The 15,935-nt window shown below is 39.9% G+C and overlaps 2 protein-coding genes across 3 annotated transcripts; both read right to left on the reverse strand.

The window, feature by feature from the left end:
- Positions 1–1,284: 1,284 nt before the first annotated feature.
- Positions 1,285–8,996, reverse strand: kat2b (K(lysine) acetyltransferase 2B). Of its 2 annotated transcripts, XM_057354370.1 has the most exons (18): positions 8,291–8,993; positions 7,363–7,501; positions 7,118–7,263; positions 6,733–6,819; positions 6,207–6,388; positions 5,420–5,611; positions 5,233–5,330; positions 4,989–5,114; positions 4,014–4,174; positions 3,712–3,920; positions 3,406–3,532; positions 3,175–3,285; positions 2,631–2,774; positions 2,426–2,540; positions 1,943–1,973; positions 1,772–1,835; positions 1,595–1,679; positions 1,285–1,493 (listed from the first exon to the last, which is right to left on the reverse strand). In XM_057354370.1, exons 1-18 carry the CDS (start codon positions 8,498–8,500, stop codon positions 1,300–1,302), a joined length of 2,421 nt encoding a protein of 806 aa, XP_057210353.1. In that variant the 5' UTR covers positions 8,501–8,993; the 3' UTR covers positions 1,285–1,299. The 2 variants fall into 2 exon arrangements, 1 of the variants encoding a protein (XP_057210353.1); XR_008964510.1 differs by lacking the exon at positions 1,285–1,493 and having other exon boundaries at positions 1,642–1,679; positions 1,937–1,973; positions 8,291–8,996.
- A 327-nt stretch (positions 8,997–9,323) lies between these two features.
- Positions 9,324–15,735, reverse strand: rab5aa (RAB5A, member RAS oncogene family, a). Its single transcript, XM_057354373.1, has 6 exons — positions 15,585–15,735; positions 12,624–12,858; positions 12,295–12,446; positions 11,671–11,793; positions 11,493–11,586; positions 9,324–10,874 (listed from the first exon to the last, which is right to left on the reverse strand). The coding sequence occupies exons 2-6, from the start codon at positions 12,787–12,789 to the stop codon at positions 10,759–10,761; spliced, it is 651 nt and encodes a 216-aa protein (XP_057210356.1). The 5' UTR covers positions 12,790–12,858; positions 15,585–15,735; the 3' UTR covers positions 9,324–10,758.
- Between the last annotated feature and the right edge of the window lie 200 nt (positions 15,736–15,935).

Raw genomic sequence — 15,935 nt, forward strand, 5'->3', positions numbered from 1 at the left:
GTGCCTAAATCATTTGCTTAGGGTTAAGGGCTACCATGTGTCCATTCAATGCTGTTTTGTTAAGATGAAGTCATTCAAACTCTGGAAGGTATTGTGCTCTATGGTAATACTTTACATTAAACCAGATGTTACGACAATGTTAAATCCTCCTTCATTTGTATGTCGTTTTGGCTAAAAGCATATAAACCAGCAAATAAGCTGGTTCTGCACACCTTCAGAAACTCTTATATGTTGACCCATTTCCTATAAGAAATATTCACACGTTTTAGTTAAGCAGAAATTGTATTAAGTGCTGAATAACATACTTAAAATGTTGAGAGCTTGCCAAAAACTGGCATTTAAACAGCTAAAATATTCCTCAAGGGTAATAAAACAAAAAAGACAATTGTGACATTGTTTTGATTTAACACAGTTTGTATCTCTAAAAAGTGCAAGACAAAAAAATGTGCAGTTTGTGCAACATTGCTCTCTAATGAAACAGTCTAACACAAAAGTAGACATTTCTTTCACATTAGTTGCTCTAAACCTTTAAGCATTCTACAAAATAGGCTGTCTTTAAAACCAAAGGTACAAAGACCCTAAAATAGCTTTATCCTCCCAAATGTAGTACAAAGCCCCTCTCATTGTAAGTTTTTAAAAATACAAACATTTTAGAAAAGAACAATTGTATGAGCAGTTGCATGTAATCCTTGCTTACAAAGGGTGAGCGTTCTCATTACAAGTGCAGCCGTATCTTTATAAAGCATATTAAGACTGTTTTCTCCTGGGAATGATCCTCAGTACCGCACATCACACTCTGGTACAAACGTGCAATTTTATGATTAGAAATTTTCATCTTATGAATGCTAGTATTTACCACATTTCTTTAGGTTAAATAAAAAGTGCTGTTTGAAGGTACAACATTAGGTATTTAGAGTAATTTTTCTTGCTTGTCGGGCATCTCTACACCCTTTCATACTATATAAAATATACAGTTTTCATAAAATTGATCTATATAAACAAGTTCTCTCTATTATTCACACACGCATTTGTACACATGCACACCTATGCATCCAGCCAAACATACAAACACTCAAGCAAAACTGTTCCACGATGTTCAGATTTTGGCCGAAGAAACGTTTAAGACAGAAATGTTCACGCAAGGTGAAGTCAACACACACACACATCAATGACATCATCAGCCTTTCTTTTTCTAGGACAAACGCAGAAGGATAAAAATGAGATACACGATAAGGATCGAGAAAAAGAGGTAGAGATAAAAGGGATGGCAAGAGGGAAAGTGTCTACTTGCCAGTAAGACTACTTGTCAACGAGGCCCGCCTCTTTGATCTTGGTGTAAAAGAATTTCTCCAGTAGGTTGGCACATTTGTAGTACTCGCTTTCGGGAGGGTTGTACTCGCGACAGTTAGTGAATATCCGCTGCATGTCGGCCATGAACAGTTTCCGCATCGTGTAGTAGCGACTCTTTAGGCGCTCGCTCATCGTCTTTAGATCTACACGGACAAACACACAATAATAGTTGTGAGACCTATTCCAAATGTAGCCAATTATGGTCAAAATCTATTTAATGCATTAATGTGCAAACATAACATACCCATTGGGAACCGGATGACTTGGTAATAACCAGGTGCCTCATTCTTCTTTACAGGTTCCATGAAGGGCCATGCGTTCTGGTGTGACTGTAATGTTTAGAAACAAAGAGTATTGTTTCTATATCTTACATTTACATTATATTGGTTTTCAAACATGAAGTAGTGCAGAACTGTTTTACCTTGACCTGCTGTAAAATGTTCTTTAAGGTACTATACAGCTGATCTGGATCCTTCAGCTCTTTGCTGCAAAGAAAAAGCCCCATACACTTTTTTAGAGCTACAACTAAACACAAAATGACATCACACATTATTTCGTTTTAATGTGTTGTGTAGTAGATACACACATTTACCTTTTCCCCAAAGGTTTCCAGCCCGTCTCACCTGTGTCAACACAGAAATAGATTAAATATAGGACAAAATTTTAAAAACCACAAATATGAATTGTCAAAACAAGCACAGGAATGGATACATTCTCTTGATGAATATGACATCACAAAAACGCTGTGTGTAAAAGGTTACACACGCGCCTGGCCCAAAGTAGACTTCTGGTCTGTGTTTGGTTATAATATATCAATTCATTTTATATTTATAGTAATACTAATTGTAAATGAACCTCATTTGTAAGTCGCTTTGGATAAAAGCGTCTGCTAAATGACTAAATGTAAATCTACTCAACAGTTATTGATTCTTTGCGGAGGTCTACCAGAAGTTAAGTCTGGGTCACATAACATTTGTATGTGTTGTTGCAGACGAAGCCATCTATAAAACGTGTTTACATTGTTTAGGTACATTTGATAGCTTTTACAAAAATAAAGCATAAAATCGAGACGTACGGATTCCTGGAATGCTCTCAATGGCAATCTGCCGAACTCCTTCCTTGAAACAGGACAAGCCAGGGTAAACTTTACGAATCTGCGCTTGCTTGCGCTCTATAAGCTTCTTAATGATCTGTAAGAAATTGAGATGATAATAGAATCATGAATTGTAACACAGTGAGTCAACTGTATAACACACCTCATACACACACACTGTACACACCTCTTTCTGTTTCTTTATGATGACAGAGAACTCAGTGTAAGGGATGCAGGGATTGAGTTCACAGCCCATCAGCGTAGCCCCCTCATAGTCTTTAATGTAGCCCAGGTACTTAGACTTCGGCACTTTAATATCCTTAGAGAATCCCTGACATGAAAAGGTAGGTATGAACATATGCTGATTAAATTTCTTAAAGGCACAATAAAGGCGTAGTTCACCCAAAAATGATCATTGTTTCATCATTTACTCACCCTCTTGTCATTTCAAACCTGTATGACTTTCTTTCCTCTGCAGAACACAATAGAAGATATTTTGAAGAAGGTTGGTAAGCAAACAATGTTGGTCCCCACTGACTTCCATTGTTTGGACAAAACCATTTCTCAAAATGTTTCACAGATGAAAGAGTCATATCCAGGTTTGTAACATGAGGGTGCATAAATGATGACAGGATTTTTATTTTTGAGTGAAGCATCCCTTTAATATTCCTCTGTATGTTCATGTTATTCTAACCCCATTTTATCTCATTTGGTCATAAAAGAGCACTGACCTGTTTCTTGAAGTAGCCAATGGCATATTCATCAGCATAGGTGAGAAAGTTGAGCATTTCATGCTTGATGTGGTATTCCTTCAGATGATTCATGAGGTGAGTTCCATAACCCTTAAAAACAACATTTCAAAAGTTCAAGCAAGGAACGCGACCTAAGGTGATCAGACACGAAATGTCTGAGATGTCAGACGAGAATGTCAGATACATATGGAAGCGGATCAGATGACACACCTTGACCTGTTCGTTGGAGGTGACGGCACAGAACACGATCTCAGTGAAGCCCTGAGTTGGAAACATGCGAAAGCAGATTCCCCCGATGACACGGCCATCTTTAATAAGAGAGAGAGTCTTGTGCTTCCTGTGTTAAGAGAAAAAAGACTGACTCATAACAATGTGGTTGAGTCAGCAGGCATCAAACTCAAAGAACCTCCAGCATTAGTTACAGACTTGATCCAGCAAGCATATGACTTTATAAGTCGTAAGGTGACTACAAAGTACCTTTAAATGATGTAAAGTGATTATTAGTTACAAACATACGGGTCAAAGACGAGGCGCGTGATGTATTCTTTAGGCATGCGAGGAAGCTGGTGAGAGAAGACGTTCTGCAGGCCAACAAGCCACATGAGGATTTTCTTATTGGGCTTCTGGTTGAGGGAGTTTCCAATGACATGGAACTCGATGACGCCACGTCTCTCCTCTAACCGAGCAGCTTCATCACGTGCAGAATGGGCTGACAGGAGACTGGTCTGAACGGAAAGAAAGACACTTTTACATCTGAACATTACAATATTAAGCAGCCTAGACAATGATTTCTTGATCAAAACACCCTCTGTGTTTACCTCTGGTCCCAGCATGGCAGTAGGGTCTGTGATGGTGGACATGACTTCATTAATAAGTTCCATTGGAATGTCACCGACTACACGTGGTCGTTTGCTATCCTCGTGATGAGATAAAGGCTCTGAAGGCTTTCGTTTTTCTCCACCTACTGTATGTACACATCCTAAACATGCGTAATGTCAAATGGAATAAAGATGATTGAGTTATTGAAGTTATTGAGATAAAGATTTACTCAGGTCAGTGCTGTGGTTTAACAAAATGCATAAAAAGCCTCAGCCCTAAGCTAAAAAAATAAATAATACATACTGTGTTGTTTTTGCTAATATGATAAAGAATATGAACTATTACTAAATGAACTATTGCAATTGCAATTTGCCAAGCTACACTTTAACAGACTTGGCAAACTAGTCAAAATGTTCATGACTAAATAAAGCACATTGTGTTCTTCTATATAAAAATCTATAATAAGCAGTAACGCTTGCAATAAGGTTATATGTTAACATTAGTTAATGCATTAGCTAACAATGATATACAGTCCAGTGTATGAATTTAGTGGCATCTAGTGGTGAGGTTGTGAATTGCAACCAACGGCTCACTTCACCCCTCCATTTCGAAGCACTACGGTGGCTGACACAGGACTAAGATGTCGTCACGTTTTCGCTTCTTTGCCGAAGGAGATAATGTATTTATGAAACACGCAATATAGAGCAGTTTGTTCATTTAGGGCTGCGGTAGAAACAACATGGTGAATTCCATGCTAGGGGACCCGCATTGTTTGTAAATAGAAATAGCTCATTCTAAGATAATAAAAACATAACGCTTCATTATGTAAGGTCTTTATACACCTCTGAAGACATAGTTATGTATATTATAGCCTATTGCAATTCTGATAATAGATCCTCCAAAAATTACACACTGGACCTTTAACAAATACAACCTTATTGTGAAGTGTTCCCTAATAAGTTGTTGTTTGGTACCTGGATTGGTCTCCAGAGCGGATGCTGGTTTCCGGGCCGGGCTTACGCTGCCTCCTCCAGACAGCTCTACAGGGGCGGGACTACTGGTATAGAACAGGGGGCGGGTCACAGGCGGAGCACTGATCACTGATCAGAGGAAATTAAAAAACATTGAAATCTAACCCCAACCAAGAAGTGAAACATGTTTATATATGTCACAGACAAGGGTGAATTTTGCCATCTGAATTCTAACAGTGTTAATCACCTGTGGGAATCTGTCCACCTGATAAACCAGCCATGAAGTTTTCACTCCAGATGGGTGAATTGTGACTATACACCTCCTCCTCCAGCATAGACAGAAACCTGCGCACGGCACACGCGTTCACGTAAATACAACATCTGGCTTATTTGTTGGGATTTTCATGTGACTTTGTGTGTGTATTGTTGCTCACTTGGGGAAATGTGTGAGAATGAGCGTGCGTTTCTCAGGTGCCAGTTTGTCTTTCTCCTGCCTGGCCTGTTCCAGCAGCTGTTTCCTCATAATAGTGAATACGGTGCGGAGAAAAGTGCGTCCGAATGTCTGCGTGGCCTCGTAGCGAGGAAGACTGTCACAAAACTGGGGCACATTACAATAACACAGCCACCTGCACACACACACACACACACACACACACAATTCAATGTCAGTGTTAAACAGCAAGCAAGCAGGGGTCAAAACAACATTCTTTCTGTTGGCTTTAGCAAACGACTGGATGTCTAGCTGTTATTGAGGTTAAGTGACCTTCAACTCAAAAACCATCAGATCCTCAGTTTAAAGGGACAGTTCACCCAAAAATGAAAATTCTGTCATCATTTTCTCACCCTCATGTAATTGCATACCTGTATAAATGACTTTGTTCTGATGAACACATAGAAAGATATTCGGTAGAATGTTAGTCATTTTCAGTTCCGGGACATCATTGACTACCATAGTAGAAAAAATGAATGCCATAGTATTGTTTGTTTTCCTAAATTCTTCAAAATATCTCATTTTGTGTCATCAGAAAAAAAAATCCTACTATGGTAGTGGATGATGTCCCAGAACGGAAAATTGCTAACATTCTTCCAAATATCTTTCTCTGTGTTCATCGGAACAAAGAAATGTATACAGGTTTGAAACAGGGTGCATAAAGTAAGTAAATGGGGTGAGTAAATGATGACAGCATTTTCATTTTTGGGTGAACTGTCCCTTTAAGTCACCTTGTGTAATTGACTTTATAACCAGCTACATCATCATCCGGCACTCTTTGTCTCCGTTGTGAGGGCGTCTCTAGCTGCCAGTAGTTGATCTGGTTGAGGAACATCTTCGCGAGCTCCACGATGGTTTGCCTCTCCTTAGATGGTAGGTGGCTAAACTTGTAATGCACAAAGTTATTCACGCCCTGCAATGCGAACAACACAAGAAACATCGCATGAGCATTAAACAAGTATGTTAGGAATTTGTATGCGACAGAGAAATTACAATTGAATGCTAAACTCTTATTGTATTCATTAAGTAAACGAAAAGAAGTTTGCTCTTAAGTTTGTATTTATTAAAACATTAGCATGACACTAAACGCACAGCAGATTTGTCAAAATCAGGTGGAATTCTTTCATGTCTGGTCAAATATGATTAAAGGGAATGTCTTTACTAGTGCATCACATACAGATTTTTTTCACTTTCTCTAATTTTAAAGTTGAATTCAACTCATGTTTTAATATAACAACTTTAAATCTGATTGGTTACCTGTTCAATGCTTGGTTTTTCAAAAGGCGGACTTTCCAGAGCCTCCACCACTGGCCTTCCCATCTGCAGGATGCATTTCCTCAGCAACTAAGAAATATGGACCACATGTCGATAGATGAACATAAAGCAAGCACAATAAGACAATTTTACACTATGACAAAAATCCGTACCATCTGAACATTTAAAATACTGTTTATTGTAAACCGGAAGTAATGATTAATTAGTTACTTTGAAGGTATTATCATAGACACAAGACACAATTAGTTGTCACAAAACAGGTTTTTTAATCGGCTTTTTGCCAGGTGACAGGGCAGACCACAGAGAACACCACCGCACAACTTGTCGAGGCATGTGCCAAATCTGCCAAGCCTATGCTCTCACTCACTTTAAAGAGAGAGAAGTAAACTTGTTTAGTGTCAGGATCCTCCTCTTTATGGACACGTGTGTACAAATATTCCACATCCAGTACAATTCCAAGCAGCCTGTTCATCTCTTCTTCCGACACATTCTCCAGGTGTGTAACATGGTCACCTGGCCAGTAAGAAGACGAATTTACATTTTAAAACATGTGCACATCATAAATTGTGGGAATGCATTAAACCAACGTTTTAAGGTAAACAGAATAATTACCAAGGGCGTGGCTACAGCTTCTGCAGGGCTCCATTAGGTTAACAGCTATTGGCTGCTCTGCTCTGGGTGGGGTTGGAGGAGGCGGAGTCGGTGGTGGATTTTGACTCTTCCAGCCATTACATTTGCAAGCTCCTTCAGCCTATGGGAAAACAAAACAACTAAAATTATAGTGTTATGCATTTCATAGTAATATACTGTAAAGCTACGACAGGTTTGAGTGCTGCATCTAATAGTTGTAAAACTTGTAGAATACATAATTTAACATATATGTTTGTGCAACGTAAATAACGTCAAAATGTTTTCATGCTTTCTTACAGTAATATTTTAAAAAATCTCCAATTTAATCGGTGTTTTTCTACTTTTTTTAAACGCCGTTTCTCTGGAGCGTGTTTAAAGAAGTAGAAGGCAGACCCCGCCCCCTCCGCAGCTGTCATCCTGTCAAAACAAAGACGCCGCTCTCGCCTCTCGAGAAATCAACTTGAGATTCGAGCAAAACTCTCTACACCAAAGCATTTTGAGACTTTAGTTTGACTTGACGAACTAAAGTCACCACAAGTGTGCATATTTACTTCAAAGAAATGAAAATGACGACACGCCAAGAGTGCCCATGTTCACGTCATCTCTACCCACTATGGAGACAACACAGCGGTATTATCTCTGTAGATTACGGAAATGAGGGTTATTTTCTACATTGTTCTGCATTATGCTATGCATTCGTTTAACTGGATATTGCATAAAACACACACATTTGCGATTTAAAAGAATAAAGGACGAGGCAAAAGCTTTTGTGCTGCGCTTGCAAATCCAAGAGTGGGTAAAGTATATAACCATTTTCACTCGTCAGTCTCTGTTATCCGGTAAACAAACTAAAAGACGAGATCATTCGGTTTGCACTGCAAACACGTGTAATATTTCTTTCCTAACGTACCTTGCATGAGGAATACACGCCGAGTTTCTCCAGTTTCTTCGGGCGCGGGGAGGAGCGGAGCTGCGCCTTCTTCACGGCGATACGTGCAGAACCGACGGCGGCGCCTGAACATTCGGTTCCGCCGACTCCCGGCGCTGCCGGAGCTGAGCCTGCCGAGCCCGCCGCGCCCACCGCCGGGGAGCCCTGAGGAATCCCCGCGCTCTCCGACATCTCGGAGGTCGAGTCTGATTATGCGAACCGACTCGAATCCTCGATGAAGTGTTCGCTCTTTTTAGCCCTCAACAGCGGGATCAGACATGGCGTTCATCCCTGCTTTTTCATTTGACATTGTAAATCCGCCTCGTCTCCGCTAGGGGAGGCACATAATGAATATCCCGTTATGATTGGGAGCGGGTACAAATATGCCATCATTCCGGGCGAGACTTTCAAGGTCAAATCGTTTGAAAGGGTGAAAATGACATTTTCATATGCAGATTAAATGCTCAACTTCGATTTAGCCTATTTTGGGTAGATTATCTTGCATAAATAAACAACATGAATGTAATACAAACAGCATACTCGTGATGTTTACATCTAAAGTTTAGCAAACAGATACGTGGATTTAGCACTAAAGACTGCATACTCCCTCTTAAAGTGTTAGATAGGTTGGCCTCGTGTTTTTTTTCACATTTCTTTTCTTTGTACACCTTTTTGTATGTTGATGATACATATCCCATTAGCAAAATCATTTTAATCTATGTGATCATAAAAGAGAAAAAACACCTTTCTCTAATTAACCACTAAATAAGACCTGCATTATTGCTTCATGAAAAAACTCAAGATATTTTACTCATAAATAATCACTAAGGCTATTACGCCTGTATTTGAAAGTTGCACTGTGATGGGAATTCGACTCAGTGATGTTAACTTGGCCTTCTAAACACAAAATATTATCAATACCATTTATAAGAAATTTATTTGATACATTAACAGTAATATTTAGGTAAATGCATTTTTATATTTCAAATGGGAATGCTTAAAAAAGACAAAAAAGTTTAATGTAGCAGCGAATTTATGTTGTACCAGTATCCTAAAAAGTAGAAGACTGAGAGAATGTTAAAAGTGGGTGGGTGTGTTGTTCGATACTGGAAAAAGCAGAGGAAGAACCATTATAATCTTTTGACATGTACACTGTTAGTTCCACCAAAGACAAAAACATTGTTTTTGCTTCTCATAGAAATTACAATACAGACCACTAAAGAAAAGCAAGATCATTTTTTGTTAATAACACTACATACATTTTATAAGACCACCATTGATTATAATTTAACCACTGTTGTGAAAAAGAAACATAACTCCAAACCCCTATCAAAGCAATTCCTGGTTACTGTACAATTTTTAATGATTATCTAACTCCCTATCAAGCATTAGTCCTGCAACAGTAAATGGAAAAGACGAATACATTGCAACACCCTATTTACAGTAAATTATTTATATATATTTATATCACTCTGGCTGTAATTGCAACAGATAATATCAAGACCAAAAATTTGTGCAAGGCATGGAGTAAGAAATAAAACTGAAGAAGAAAATTGTGAATGTGACCGGTCTGGTGCATGTTTGCGCAGGGGAACCTACTAATCGTGTACATAGAATGGTGCATGTTTTCCAAATAAATGAACAACATGTCCTTTGTGTAGGCTTTTGTATGCAAGTGCAGCCACACACTTACTCATTTGTAAGGACGGGGCCAATAATGCTTAAAAAAAACGTGAAAGCTTGCTAACCGGCGAGAGAATAACAAGGGGGCATCTTGTATCGATGTGCGAGTACGGTTAAGGGGTGGGCTTGTTGTTGGCAGCACAGCCTCAGGAAGTGGGCAGTCTGCCACTGAACAGAGCTGCTGGGACATTGAGAATCAGTTTGGGCCAATAAACAAGATGGGTGGAGCAAGGGGCAGGGTTTATACATATTATCCTCGCTCACCATGTGTGCCATTGAGTTAAAACTTTTTGATTTACCTCTTTAAAGCTTTGTAGTGATACATGCATCCGTTATTCTGTAAAGTTCATTTCTATAAAACAAAATAATAAAAAAGATGAAAACAGAACTGAGAAAAGAAAACCAAGACTGCAGAGTTCTGAATTGTGACAGTGCAGGTGAAGAAACCTTGTGGAGGCCCCACCCCGTTTGTCCAGGCAAATGGCATTTGGAGAATTTCTGATGGATATTTGTGACAAGCATATATTACAGTTTGGACACAAGGCATGTTGTAATCGTAAGTACAAGCCGGGATCTTTACAGAAAAAACAACTAAACAAAAACGCCGCAGATATATGGGCGGGGCAGAGCTTTTGTTACAGCGTTAGAGAGTTGTGTAAATTTGGAAAGCAGAGGCATTTCATTAGTTAGTCAAACCCGAGTTGAAGGGCGGGACTTTGCGTTAGTTGTCGCAGTAGCAAGAGTTTGGTGGTGGGGGGTGTTTTGCATTAGTTGCTGCAGCAAGGAGCCTTGGCGGGCTGGGCTGTCTCTGTGAGGTCCACGCCCCTACTCCGCCCACTGTTGGCTCCGGGAGCTTGGGGCTCACTCTTAGGCAATCTTTTTGCTGAGGAGAAACAACAAATGAACACTTAATCTAAAGCTTTGACACTCTTTACACCTATAATTAGGGTTGGGGCGATAGACAATGCCGATGGCTGACAGACATGACGATGTTGAGCCGGTACAGATAAGACTAACCTGACTTTAAAACTGTGAAGCTCGCGCCGTATAGAGAGGATGCGCAGTTTGCGCAGCCTGCGATGTATAAAGATGCGTGTTTGCGCAGCCCGAGTTATATAAAGAAGACGCGTGTCTGCGCAGCTCACGTTGTATAAGGATGCTCCTCCTTGCTTTATAACTTTCTTATTGAATATAACATCAAAATAACAATACAATCAAGCTTCACTTTTTAACTGTGAAGCTCACACCATACAGATGACACACGCCTAAATTTATAACTGCCCAGCTCGCGCTGTATAAAGATGTATCTCCGCGCAGCTCGTGCTTACGGTTACGCGCCTCACTTTATTACGCTGCAGGGCAACATCATAGTCCATCGCAATGTTTCAATGTTTCACTTACACTCTGTAAGTCGCTTTGGATAAATGACTAAATGTAAATGTACTTCATCATAAATGTAAGAAGCTACATGGGCTACTATGTGGCTTTTGTTAAACCTCACCAATGGCCATGAAGATCTCATTCACGTTCATAGAAGTCTTTGCTGATGTCTCCATGAACAGTAAACTGTTGTCATCTGCATATGACTGAGCATCCTGCAGAAATAAAACAACACAGATGAAGACCACAACCAGGACCAGGAGTCTCTTAGCTTGATGTCTTCCTGATGTCACGTATACCTGGAAATCCACAGCTCTCTTGTTGGAAAGGTCAGCCTTGTTTCCAGACAGCGCAATAACAATGTTTGGGCTGGCCTGCCTCTGAAGCTCCTTAACCCAGTTTTTCGCTCTCGCAAACGACTCCTGGAAGATAAAGAAAGGCACAATAGTTATTATTACAACTTCAACACGACAGAGTTGCTTAAAGTCCCCATGAACCGGAAGTTGCGATCGTTTTACTTCCGTATTTTGACGTATTTCCGAGTGAAATGGAATTTCTAATGAGAAAAATAGTGGGCATGGCTTTAGTCTATCTCAGCGATTTGACTGGATGTATAAAAACAGCCGTTGCATTTTGAAATTGAACTGGCAGCAGACTGACAGTTGAGGGGGAGGAGTTAACAGATGCTCCGCCCAAGCCGTCTAACATACGTCATTTAAGATGGATAGTCATTACAGGAAGGAAGTGCATTTTGAGATTTTAGTTAAAGATTATGAGGGCACACAAATTTGAAAAAGAGAATGGCCCACATTGATAAACTATTTACAATAAACGCTGCAATACTTCATGAAAAAACAGGTATTGTAATTTTTTATTTCACTGGGACTTTAAAGGTCGGTCGTAATGTATTCAAACACACTTACCTCATTGGTGATGTCATAAACTACAATGGCAGCCTGGGCACCTCTGTAGTACATGGGGGCCAAACTGTGATAGCGCTCCTGTCCGGCTGTGTCCCATATCTCAAACTTTACTGTTGTGTCATCCAAGCACACTGTCTGTGTTAGGAAGGCCGCTGGAAGCCAGAGAGATGTGAGAACATTTACATGATGCATTTATACATTCAACCTAGACATTTTTGATCAATATGTGGGTGCCCGGAAATCAAACCCATGATTTCCTTTTGAGATATAAGAACATGTACATATAAGAAAAAACGCTAAAATACTATTTTAAAGACAAATCCTCTTACCTCCTATTGTGCTCTCCTGAAACTCGTGAAACTGGCCCTTGACAAAGCGCAGTACAAGGCTGGACTTCCCCACAGCAGACTCCCCTAGCAAGACCAGTTTAAACTGGCAGATCTTATTGCCCGCGTTGGACCCGTTGGGACGTGTTGCTCCTCCTCTATTGGCCATGACAGCTGTCAATCACCCCGTCTCCTTTAGGTGGTCACACACACACACCGAGAGCTGTTCCAGTACTGGCTGCGCAGCACATCACGTAACGTGACCAAAAAAAGAGAAATGAAAAACAGAGCATTTTCATGTTGATTATAGAGACAGATTATTTCTTCCTGTTTTTTTCTTTATTAAGAGCTTTCTTACAGCGAATGGCTCATCTTGGCTTTAGGGCAAAGATAATAAATGCTGTACTAAAATGCTATTTTTGGTTTTGAGATGCAAAGTACTTTTAGTCTTTCAACGAGAAATGGTTTGACGTAGGGCTGCAACAACTAATCGATAAAATTGATAATAATCGATAATGAAATTCGTTGTCAACGAATTTCATTATCGATTAGTTGGTCTGTGACGTCACTTGCGAGCTGCGCAGTTATAAATCAAGCGCATCTTCTTCCCTTTTAAAATTACCGTTTTAGAAGTGTCTCTCCGTGCAGCATGAGCTGCGCAGTTTTAAAGTCAGACGTGTCTCTCCGTGGATGCGTCTCTTCGTGCTGCGCGAGATGCGCAGTATAAAAGTCACACTTGTCTCTCCGTGCTGCGCAAGGTGCGCAGTTTTAAAGTCACACTTGTCTCTCCGTGCAGCGCGAGGTGCGCAGTTTTAAAGTCACACGTGTCTCTCCGTGCAGCTCGAGGTGCGCAGTTTTAAAGTCACACTTGTCTCTCCGTGCAGCGCGAGGTGCGCAGTTTTAAAGTCACACGTGTCTCTCCGTGCAGCGCGAGGTGCGCAGTTTTAAAGTCAGACGTGTTTTGCATGCATCTCTTCAAGCTGCACAGTTTTAAAGTTTAAAGGGGAGAGGTGTTTTAAATGACAAAATTAAAGATTATATTAGTAAAACCCAATTTGTGGCGTTTGCACTTGCAAAGTACATAATAGGCTAAATACCCTGATTTGGTGGTTTATTTAGTTCAGAGGTGGGTAACGAAGGACATTTACTTGAGAACTGTACTTAAGTATTACTTTTTCTGTTTACTTTTTACTGTACTTCACTACATTTGAATGACAAATATGTCACTTTTCATGGCACAAAAAATGATTTCCTTGGCCGACCCTCCCCTCGCTCCCACGTTTGGGAGAGACTATTGTCAGTTGCTTCTAATATGACACACGCCTGAATCAACTCACCAGGTGTATTAATTATGGAGACATTCACAACATTTTGGGAGAAGGCTAATGAGTTCAGTTGTGTATACTTTTCCTGATTTACTTATAAGCAAAAGATGTAATTACATTTTTATCCGATTAATCGGAAAAAAAATAATCGCCCAACTAATCGATTATCAAAATAATCGTTAGTTGCAGCCCTAGGACGCTAAACTTTGAATATTGTTACTGATAGTAATGTTTTACAACATGAAACTAATTTTTATGTATTAAAACATTAAAGACCTGAAATCCTAGCAGTAAAAATGATGTCTGTAGCCATGGTAACTCCTTTTGGCACAGAATGTCCTGACTAAGCAATCAAAACAAGCACTTTAGCCTAAAAAATAGCAAAATACTACAATTCAACAGGAATTTATACAAAAATCCAGGAAAGAAAATGTCACATTCCAATTAAATCCCTCAGCCCTCCGCAATACCTGGGATACAAGACTGGATTATACAATCTAAAATTGAAGGAATTCATGACATTTGTCATTGTGGCATTGACCTCAGGCCTTAAGACAGCACTTTCTCTGTCAGAGGAGTGCCATTACTGCTGTTGTGAAACAGGAGAACGCAAAAACAGACCCTAACGCTTGCGAAGCCGGCGATATAACTGATGGTGTGATGTTGCATCATCAAAAGCTCATCTTCCTTCAAGAGAAACTAAGAAGTGCACTGACTCAGATTCACACAAAGAACAACCAGATCTTTATCCATCTTCATATCTGGAGAAATGAAGCAACTCTTTAACATCAGGGCTCGTGTGAGTATGTCTGGCCTAGTATATAATCCATGACATGGTGCATTTATCCAAATAATTATGGGCAAAAGCAAAACACTTTTAAGATTACAAAGCACAAAAACAAAAGCACAGTTTATGAATCAAGTCATCATGACATGGCAAAAGTCACATTGCCTATGAGATGTTTCACACAATTGCTGGTGGTCACAATGCTGTCCAATTGTACTGGAGACAACACACAAAAACAAACCTGCGATTTTCGTGTTGAAGTTTGAAACACAGTCCTCCCGTCCATGAATCATCAACCCAAAATAAGCATGTGCAACCAACAACAGAGCATTCCATAACCCGAAAAAGCAGCTTGTTGACATTATGCTTTCTGTCACCCGGCTTCAACAAATCCTCTATTTTTTAACACACCCTTGAGCGTCAGACCAAGACACATGCTACAACACAACCCACATTATTTCATATAACAGCCTCTTAAATGACAGTGATCATCGGTAAACTATAATAAAAATGATATTACAAAGACAACAGTTAAAAAAAAGTAATATCTCGGCTCGTAATTTCACTTTCAATCCACCCTGCTTTCACCAACTGCATTCTGACATAACCTGCAACTAAACAAACACGACTGGACAAGTATACAGTTACACATCTGTTGAACCAAAATGATTTGAAACGAATGTTAGGTTGAAGAAATCAGTTTGACTCACTCCTGTGAGCAGAATTAGGGGAAGGGGCCTGTGACATTTTTGACGAAATATAGCAAGCTAAAGTGGCTAACGTTAACTAGCTTGAGGGATACGCCAAAGCAAAAAACTACACGATTGGCGGATGTATTCGGTCTCTTTTTACCTGAATGCCAGCTGAAATGTCGCGTAAACCGAATTCCGACGAAGGGGTGCTAAATTCAAGAGAGGTTCTCCTTATTATTGGGGTCGGTTGATGGGAATTTTACCAACCCCGATCAAGTCTCCTCCTTTTTTTTGCTCGCAACTTCCCCTTTAGAACCAAAACACAAACCAGCGTTTCCGCCCCTCATGCCACGTTGGATGACATTTCCGCCCCGCAATGACGTATTTCCTCAGGGGGTCTCGTTAGTCGTTTATTCAGAATTTCTTAAAACAATATATATAAAAAACAGAAACTGGATCTTTGTTTGAAGTTATATGTATGATAACTTCAGACCAGTTTTATTTATGTAGG

Source organism: Triplophysa rosa, linkage group LG16 (assembly GCF_024868665.1).
Source record: "Triplophysa rosa linkage group LG16, Trosa_1v2, whole genome shotgun sequence".
In the NCBI taxonomy this organism is placed as follows: Eukaryota; Metazoa; Chordata; class Actinopteri; order Cypriniformes; family Nemacheilidae; genus Triplophysa; species Triplophysa rosa.